Here is a 10,607-nt window from a genome sequence, read left to right on the forward strand (position 1 = left end):
TTTAAAGAAAAAAGAACTTGATTTGACCATCAAACGGACTAATTAATTTTATAAAATGAGGAATATCTGTATTATGTCTTAGCCAAAAGTCAAATCAGAAATTTGAGTAATAAAAAAAAAGGAGGATTAATCCAGAATGAAACATTTTTTATTAGGATTAATTAAGACTTCATTTGACATAAACTTCTAATGTTGAAGTTTTATCCTCATCATGGCAAGGATTTTACTGCATAATTGAAATACAAAACTCTTTTATAAAATAAAATATTTTTGTAATAAAACTTAGGATGTCTAAATATTTAATATACTTTTTGTTAGTAATTTTTTTTTTTTGGTCAAAAACTTATAGAAAAACCATAAAACAAGTATATGGGTATTGATTTATATTTTTTTTGTCCCACTAAAACATCTAAGAGATATCAATTGAAAAATAAAATCAATCAAGTTATATCATATGAACATTTAGATTTCATTATTTAACTTTAATTTCATTCATTTGTCCTTTAATCTCATTCTTTATATTTTAATTGGACTATTTATATCCAATAATCAATGTTTTATTTTTTTATTTTATACTTTCAACTATGAAGATGGAAAATTTGGTACGGAGAGTTAATAGATACCAAATTGGTACCCTAGGCTATGTTGGGGAAGTGTTTTTGAAAACATTTTTGAAAAGTAGTTTGTGAGAACTTTTTTTTTTTTTTTAAATATGATATATATATAAATGTTGGGAATTTTAGGCTAATCCAACCTATGATAATCAACCTAGAGGGGGGGGGGGGGGGGGGGTGAATAGGGTGATGGTCTCTTTTCGCTAATTTAAACAAGTGAATGCAAGAGACAATTATATGCAAGTATATAATAATCAATATATAGACAATTGCATATAAATTAAAGAGTATGGAAGAGAGAATGCAAACACAAGAGTTTATAGTGGTTCGGCGCAACCCTGCCTACATCCACTCTCCTCTAGCTTCAATCCCGAGCTTGAGGTTCCACTAATTCAAGGCTTCCAAACCAAGCCTTCAAGCAATACAATTGGATTATGGTTCCAATTCACCCTCTTGGAATTTTGGCTCCAAGCACCCTTTACACTTCTTAAGAGATATCCCATTCTTGAACAACCCCTCAAGTGATACCCCACACTTGAGAAACTTCCTCTCAAAGATTTACAAATGAATGATCTCACAAAAATCCTAGCACAAGAACTTTAAGCTCAAAAGATACAAGAAAACTAGAATTGAATGGTGCACTAAAGATATGCAAGTTTTGGAATAATGGTGCACTCAAAAATACTCTTTCAAGGCTCAAATATAATCAAGAAAGATTTGGGAAGGTTAAACTTATTAAACAATGAAAATTAGAGCCTTTTTATAGAAGAGAAAAGTCAAACTAACCGTTTGGGGTTCGACCGATCGAGTTAGGGGTTGACCGGTTGACTAGCCGTTAGCATTAAATGCTTGGCAGGTGACCGTTGGGCCTCAACCAGACCTTAATCGGACCTCAACCGGACCTTGACCGAACCTCAACCAGTTGAGGTTCAACCTTGATCGGGAAGATAAGGTCACTATGAGAGAGATAAACTTTTTGGCCTCTCTCAACCGGTCCTCGACCGGACGAGCACAATCGGTCGACCGGTTGAGCCATTTTTTGGCTCAACACCCAACCTTTTTCAACTTAAAACCTTTTAACACAAGTTTGAAAATCATTTAACACAATGTTTTAGTTGAAAACATGAAATCATCCAATTCTTAAGATATTTAAAACAATATTACTCTTGAATGATTTTGGTGCATAAATAAAGAATGAAATGCATGAAAGTCCTAGTGCACCAACAACCTTACAAAGAGATCTTATGAAGATTTGGTCTTGAAAAACTCTTCTTTTTGAGGTGGTCTTCTTCTTCATGATTTCTCATTGGCTTGATTTGTCTTTGTGATTGCCACTTTGGAAATCGTCTTGCCTAATCACACTTGAAATATGATCATTAGTTCTAAACCTTGTTTTGTTATCATCAAAATCAAGATTAACAAAACATTGGTTTCATAATAAAGATCTATTTGAGAACTTGAAATATTTTTAATCTATTTATTCTATTTTAAAATATATTTTTAAAATGAGTTATATTGATAATACTTTATTTTCAACCCATCTCTATACTTGTATAACTATTTTTTTTAAATAAAAAAAAAGCTTTAGAAAACAAGTGATAAAAATAGAAAACAATTTAAATATGTACTAAAAAAATATTGCATTTTCTATTTTTAATAACTAGAAATTATTTTTTACTTTATAGTTGTGAATTATGGTTATGTTTGATTTTCAAAAAATTTGAAGGAAAATACGAAAATAAAGAAAATAAAGGGAAAAAAATGAAAGAAAAAAATAAAGAAAAATAAAAAATAAATTGAAATTCAATAAATTATGTTTTATGTTTATTTAAACCCAATTCACTTTTTTCTCTCCATCATGGCAAGGTTAAATAATTTAAAATAAATAATTTTTTAACAAATTTTAATTATATTTGATTTTTTCATAATAAAACATTTTTAAAAAAAACATTTTTCTTAACACTTTTTTTTCTTTTCCTTAATTTCGTTCAAGCTTATTCATTCTAAAGAATAAAAAATCATCTTAAAAAACATTTGTCAACTAGCATCTTTATTTTTTTTCTTTTTATATTTCAAATATGTCCACATACCTATCGTGTAATTTAGGACCTATTAGACTTTTGGGTTAAATTGATAAGACACTACTAAGTCTACAAACTTTTGGGTTAGTTTTGAAATTTTAATTTTTTTTTTATACATTAAATAAAAAATTTTCTTAATGTAGATTTGTATGAAAATAAATGTCAATAAAAGGGACAGTAGAAAGAAGCTGATGAATGGAATCACATAGAAACAATGACGAGGACGTTGCCTTACATCATAATTGATTTAGAATTAGTGGAAAGGAGGAGAGGTTAGGAGTAGTAGATGGAATGAGGGGACTAAGTTAGGAAGAAAAACAAGTACTCGACAATCATTAATGCCATTTCATGCTTTGTGGACTTCTAATTTTATCCCGCCGTCACCGCCCATAAACCAACTTCAAGTCCCAAGTTTTAGATTCCATTTAGCAATTATTCTAAATAAAAAAATAAAAATAAAAACTTCTAAATTAAGTGTTTTTTAAAAAAATATATATATATTTAAATAAATTAAGTGTTTGACCAATTTTAAAAAATACTTTTAAAAATTTTTAAAAATTATTTATAGTATTTTACGAAAAAACACTTTATAAATTATTCCCTTAAAAAATACTTTTACTAAAAACACTTTAAACGAATGCATTCTTAATCTTATATATATTTTATTTTATATTTTGATTTTTTTTTTAACCTAATTGATGAAGTTGAGGATAGGACAAGGGTCATAGAAGAGGATCTTTGGGATATAATTTTCTTATATAAAAATATTTTTTTATTAATTTTTTAGTACTTTTTGAGAAAATTGTAGGATCAAATATCAAATTGTGCTCACACGTCATGATGAAATGAAACTGAAGTCTCCATGGAAAGTTCCCCACGCTGTTTCAGATTATGGCCAAAAACCCTTTGAAGAAATGTTCAAGTCCACAGGGAAAGGTAGGACACGCTATTTTAGTTTCTAATCAATGTTGTGAGAACTAGAAGGACAAAACCCATTTACACGTTCGCATCCTTGGAATCAGTCTTGTATGTGCCTGCGAATTGCAATCGCCTAGTAATAATTGCAAGGACAAAACGCATGTACACGTTGGCATCCTTTTCCCCATGACTTGGAATCAGTCTTGCATGTGCCTGCGAATTGCAATAGCCTAATAATAATAATAATAATAATATACTTATCTTACATCCAAGTTTTGATTTTAGAGTCTAATATTTAAATACAAATGGTGAGGTTTTTGTCAAAATTAAAACAAGAATTTCTTCAATGACAGAGCTATATTTTTAAAATTTTTTGTTAAAGTACACAGCCATGTGATTTAACCAACAGGTTTAATTATATAAATTAATTGTGACTATGTCTACTTGTCATCCTGTATAAATCATTTTGACCTATTATTTTCTGCATTCAAGTTATTTTTGAGTCATGTTTGTAGGTAATATTCAAAATAACACCATAAAATATAAGGATAAATGTGTAAAATAATCATTTTTTAAGACTTTCAATTGGTTTTTTTTTTACCAAATAAATGACTTATATAAATCTAGCATTTAGATTTTAGGTCATATGTTCTTTAAATACCTAATTTTCAATGTTGAATTATTGTTCAAAGCTAAAGTTGCTTAGTACTTGATTATTAATTTTACAAAATTCCTCCAAATGATTCTACATTGTCCTTAATAATCGATATTTTATGTTAATGTTATTTAATACACTTAAATTGTTATTATTTGATAAGAAAACCAATTAATATTATAAAATTTTATTTATTGCTAAGAAATAGTACACAAAAACTATTTTTATCAGAGAAATAAATACGATTTGGTTGTTTCCTTAGTAGCATTATTTCTTTTAATATTGTAGTCTTCTTTGTTTGTCTAAAGTGTTGAGATGATTAATTTAACTCAAAAGTATTGTCTATGTTTCTTTTGTAAATTGAATGATGACATGGAGAGAATTTTTGGAAATTATGACATTACATTCTCATTGACGCACGATGAATGTTTACATATAAATATATTTGACTTCTACTTTATTTCAAACTAATAATAAATAAATAAATATTAATAGTTAAATTAAGGATAAATATTTAAATTATGTATTTTATCTATTATTGAATGACATATTTTCAATAAATGGTGCAAGAAAAAAACAACAAATATAAATACAAAAGGAAATAATACCGTAGACCCCCATTTTGGGGACTCTTTTTTCTCACATTTTTGTGCAGCTTGTCTTTGTAGGTGGAGGGCTCCAGCGAGCCACGTGTCGCCTCCTTGGTGGTTGATAGGGAATCAACGGGGTTTTTTTGGAGAGCTATGGAAGGATGACACGTGGAAAAGAACATTCTGGAAAAAGTTGAGGTCGTTAGGGGGAGCGCATGAGAGAGAGAAGGATATTCTACAGAGGAGGAGGTGTTTTTCAAAGGGTTTTCTGAGATATTTTGAGGAGGGTTTTTTCTCTCTAGCTAGGGCAGCAAGCTAGGGGCAGATAGGGAGGTGATTTTTAGGTTGCTCTGGAGATATTTCTGAGGAGGGCATTCTGTGACTTGCAGAGAGGGTATAGCTTGGAGAGAAAATGAGAGAATATTAGAGGAAAGAAGGGGGAAACTGAGAAAAGGGAGAGCTTGAGAGAGGAAGGAACTCTGGAATTTGGAGGGCAAGTCTAAGGTAGCAAGGAAGAAAAGGAAATCTGAAAGAGTATTTCTAGGTACGTTTGCTATAGTCTTTTGATCATTTCCACTCACGACTCTGTTTTCTTTATCTTCTATTTTCTATGGTTGTCTCTGATTTTCTGGGCATTGGATGATTGTTTGAGCATGTAATGATGCATTACTTGTCTCTTACATTGTTTGTCTGAATATGGCTTACTTCCATAGTAGAAGTTTATGGATGCACTTTTCTTGATATTTGTCATAAACTATCCCACTATACTACTGGTCAATGAACCCCTGGATTTCAGCATGAAAGGGGAGCTCACTTAATGTTTTGCTCACTCTGTTTACTTGTTCCTGGGTAAGATGTATTTTGTTCAGTTCCTTCATCCATTTCTGGTGCCTCAACCCATTTCCCTGTCTCTGGTTCATATTTTTGGATCTACTCTGGACGATTGATTGTGTATTCTGTTTTGTGCTTGAGGAGAGAGGATTGTGTGTTGGCCTACTACTCCAGATTGGGGATCCCAGTGGACGAGAAGTCTCTTAACAGGTGCTCTTGTGGAACAGTTAAAGACCTCATCTCTGGCCTCCTCTTCTCATTTTTACTCAGCCTCAAATGGGTTAAAGATTGATGTGTTCATCATTAGGGGATTTCAATCACGGAGCCTTTTTGTTTTGGTCATATTTACAACTTGTTTGGGGAAGATTGCAAGCATCATGGCTCTTTCTCTCTGTTGCAGAATGTTAGATTAATTTTTGTAATTAATCTATAATTTGGGCCACACATGTAAATAATTAAAATGTGTGTGCTATCATTTAATTAAGCCTAAATATAGTGATCTAATTAATAATTGATTAATTGGCTTAAGGGTATAATTGTCATGAGATTATTGTGTAGACACCATTAGACAATTATTATTTCTATGAGGGGCAGAAATATAATTGTGATAAAATTAAAACTGCCCTAGCAGTTTATAAATAGGGTTATGGTCCCCATTCTACGACTACGCATTCCAATTTCTGAAAATCCTCTCAGAGAGAAATTGACACAGAATCTAGTGGCTAGAATTGGAAGACCATCTCTAAGGGTTTTTTTTTCCTATAAGGTTTCTCCTTCAATGGATTCAGGTATGCTTCCGCTATTATTTTTCTACTCATTGTTTTTAATCAGGAGATTCCAGTGTACATATGTAGTTAGGGTATTCACCCTGTTAAATATTCCAGTACATATGTAGTTAGGGTATTCACCCTATTAAATATTCCAGTACATATGTAGTTAGGGTATTCACCCAGTTAACTATTCCAATATATATGAAATCAGGATATTCATTTTTGGTTGATTTTAACAAGACTATTCCAGTATATATGAAATCAGGGTATTCATCTTGGTTGAATACTAACAAGTGGTATCAGAGCCTACTCCTTGATTAATTCTTTGAGTTATTATTTTAATATATATATGTCAATGGATTAAGATTTATGAAATATTGAGTTGATAAATTTTTTTTATTATTATTATTATTACTATTATTATTATTATTATTATTATTGTTATTTAATAGCATTTTATGATATTAATATTTAAGTTATTGATCTAGCATTTTTTAAATAGGCTAATTAAAGCGGAAAATCACCAAAGTGACATCTTCCGTGTAGATTAGTCTGTTCGGGGTGTTAGATATTTGTGTGTATGTGATTCATGCGGGTATTGACTGGCCCAAAGGAAAGTTAATATTTGGTCAAATTGCATACATACTTGTGGTGATAAATATGTGATGATTATAAAGGTAACTTAATGTGAATAATAAATCAATCCAAAGATAGATTTATTATTTGACATAACTTATCATCAATGTTTGATCACTACAACAAGAGTACCACTTACAGTTAATATTACTGTCCAAAGACTTGATATTAATGTTGTGCTAGGTATCTTGAAATGTCATAATTTGCTTTTAAATTTAAAGATTATGTGTTTAATTGCTTATTTTATGTGAGCATGATGGTTTATTTGATTCATTTTATTTTGTTCTCGATTCAGCTTTTATATCAACTACTTCTATATCTGCCAACATCAATAATGTCCCTATGTTAAATGGGACTAATTTTAAGGACTGTAAAGAGAATATGATGATTCTCTTAGGCTGCATGGATATAGACTTGGCCTTGAGAATGCCCAAACCTGATGAACTCAATGAGCAAAGTACTCAAGAGGATGAGGTTTATTGGGGTAAGTGGGAACGTTCAAATAGGCTAAGTCTTATGATCATGAAGCGCGGCATTCCAGAAGCTTTCAGGGGTGCGGTAACCGATGAGGTTACTAATGCCAGTGACTTCCTTGCGGAAATTCAGAAACGTTTTGCCAAAAACGATAAGGCTGAAACGAGCACGCTTTTAGCAAGCTTGATTTCAATGAAGTATAAAGGCAAGGGTAATGTTCGGGAGTACATCATGGAGATGTCTCATCTTGCTTCAAAACTTAAGGCTTTGAAACTCGAGTTATCTGATGATTTACTCGTGCATTTGGTTCTCATATCTCTTCCTGCACAATTTAATCAATTCAAGGTCAGTTATAACTGTCAAAAGGATAAATGGACTCTTAATGAGCTCATTTCATTCTGTGTGCAAGAGGAAGAGAGATTGAAGCAAGACAAGACCGAAAGTGCTCATCTGGCTAGCACTTCCAAGGATAAGGGCAAACGAAAGAATAAGGATAATAAGGTTGCTGCTTCTAATGGTCCAGAACAAAAGAAACAGAAAGTTGAGGTAACATGTTTCTTCTGTAATAAGCCTGGACATACTAAGAAGGAATGTACCAAGTATGCTGCTTGGCGTGTTAAGAAAGGTATGTTTCTTACTTTGGTCTGTTCTGAAGTTAATTTAGCTTCAGTATCTAGAAACACATGGTGGTTAGATTCTGGTGCTACTACTCACATTTGTGTTTCTATGCAGGGTTGCCTGAGTTACCGAAAACCAAGTGATGCTGAAAGATGCATCTATGTCGGAGACGGTCAGTCGGTAGAAGTAGAGGCAATAGGGCACTTTAGATTATTATTGAAATCTGGTTATTTTTTGGATTTAATAGATACTTTTATTGTACCGTCTTTCAGACGGAATTTAATTTCAGTTTCTATTTTGGACAAATCAGGTTATTGTTGTTCATTTGGAAACAATAAATTTACATTATCTATTAATTCAAATGCTGTAGGAACCGGTTTACTTAATGTTTATGATAATCTATATTTGTTGGAAATTGTTCCGTCCTATAATGAAACCTTGCATATGGAATCACGAGGTACAAAACGTAAATTGAATAAAGATAATTCGGCCTCATTGTGGCACAAACGCCTAGGTCATATCTCTAAATCTAGAGTTGAGCGACTTGTGTCCGATGGGATTTTGGATTCACTTGACTTTTCAGATTTTGATATTTGTGTTGAGTGTATTAAAGGAAAACAGACCAAAAAAAAGAAATTAGGTGCCAATAGAGCTACAGACGTCTTAGAATTAATTCATACAGATATCTGTGGACCATACCCTACGGCATCTTGGAATGGTCAACAGTACTTTATAACATTCATAGACGACTACTCAAGATATGGCTACCTATTTCTTATACATGAGAAATCACAATCATTGGATGTGTTCAAAACATTTAAAGTAAAAGTTGAGTTACAACTCAACAAAAGAATAAAGAGCGTCAGATCTGACCGTGGTGGTGAATACTATGGTAGATATGACGGATCAGGTGAACAACATCCAGGACCATTTGCTAAATACCTAGAGGAATGTGGGATCGTCCCTCAATACACCATGCCAGGATCACCTAGCATGAATGGTGTAGCAGAAAGACGAAACCGAACCCTTAAGGACATGGTAAGGAGTATGATTAGTCATTCTACTTTACCCGAAAAACTCTGGGGTGAAGCACTCAAAACGGCAGCTTATATCCTAAATCGGGTGCCAACTAAAGCGGCTGCTAAAACGCCTTATGAGCTTTGGACGGGTCGAAAGCCCAGTTTAAAGCATTTTCATATTTGGGGATGTCCAGCTGAAGCGAGACCTTATAAGCCTCATGAAAAGAAATTGGACTCTAAAACAGTTAGCAGCTACTTTATTGGCTACGCAGAGCGATCAAGGGGTTTTAAATTTTATGATCCTGCTATTAGGTCAATTTTTGAGACGGGAACTGCAACATTTTTTAGGATGTTGAGTTTGGGGGGAGAAATCAGGCTAGGAATATTGTCTTTGAGGAGGAAGAGGGATCTACTATTGCTTTTGATAATGTACAGGTTTCACTACCTATCATTGATCAAGAAGTAAATTTGGATCCTCAACCAACAGACAATATTGTTCAACCCTTAATTGCAAATGAGGACATTGCTCCTGAAGAACAAACTCAACAACCTCAAGAAAATATGTCATTAAGGAGATCTACTAGAGAGAGGAGAAATGCAATTTCGGACGATTATATCGTATATCTCCAGGAACGTGAGGTAGAAAGTGGAATGATGGAAGATGATCCAATCAACTTCCAGCAAGCCGTGAAAAGTTCCAACTCTCATAAATGGATTGAAGCCATGAATGAAGAGTACAAATCTATGCAAGACAATAAAGTTTGGGAACTTGTCCCATTACCAGTTGGTACGAAACCCATTGGTTGTAAATGGATATTTAAAACCAAGCGGGATTCAAATGGTAATGTAGAAAGATATAAAGCACGTCTTGTAGCTAAAGGCTTTACTCAAAAAGAAGGAATTGACTTCAAAGAGACCTTCTCTCCAGTTTCTACGAAGGACTCTTTCAGGATAATCATGGCACTAGTTGCACATTATGATCTTGAGTTACATCAAATGGATGTTAAAACAGCGTTTCTCAATGGTGACATTGATGAAACAATTTATATGGTACAACCAGAAAATTTTGTGTCCGAAGACTCAAAGAATATGGTTTGTAAATTAACTAAATCCATTTATGGGCTCAAGCAAGCTTCTCGTCAGTGGTACTTCAAGTTTCATCAAATTATTGTCTCATATGGTTTTGAGGCAAATCTTATGGATGAATGTGTGTATCACAAATTCAGTGGGAGTAAGTATATTTTCCTGGTTTTATATGTCGATGACATATTGCTAGCCACAAATGATATTGGCATATTGCACGACACCAAGAGATTTTTATCAAAACATTTTGAGATGAAAGATCTTGGTGATGCCTCTTTTGTCTTAGGAATCCAGATACACCGAGATTGTTCTAGGGGT

The 10,607-nt window shown here is 32.6% G+C and overlaps 1 protein-coding gene across 1 annotated transcript; it reads left to right on the top strand.

Annotated features, from left to right (window-relative positions):
• The first annotated feature begins 6,928 nt into the window (after positions 1-6,928).
• Positions 6,929-8,577, top strand: LOC104880286 (uncharacterized). Its single transcript, XM_010656565.3, has 2 exons — positions 6,929-8,194; positions 8,302-8,577. The coding sequence occupies exons 1-2, from the start codon at positions 7,438-7,440 to the stop codon at positions 8,328-8,330; spliced, it is 786 nt and encodes a 261-aa protein (XP_010654867.1). The 5' UTR covers positions 6,929-7,437; the 3' UTR covers positions 8,331-8,577.
• The last annotated feature ends 2,030 nt before the right edge of the window (positions 8,578-10,607 follow it).

This window comes from Vitis vinifera, chromosome 9 (assembly GCF_030704535.1).
Source record: "Vitis vinifera cultivar Pinot Noir 40024 chromosome 9, ASM3070453v1".
Taxonomy (NCBI): Eukaryota; Viridiplantae; Streptophyta; class Magnoliopsida; order Vitales; family Vitaceae; genus Vitis; species Vitis vinifera.

Coding starts and splice junctions, on each gene's coding strand:
- LOC104880286 (XM_010656565.3), top strand. CDS start 7,438: ATGTTAAATGGGACTAATTTTAAGGACTGTAAAGAGAATATGATGATT. Junction 8,195..8,301: donor TGCTTGGCGTGTTAAGAAAG/GTATGTTTCTTA, acceptor GTTTCTATGCAG/GGTTGCCTGAGTTACCGAAA.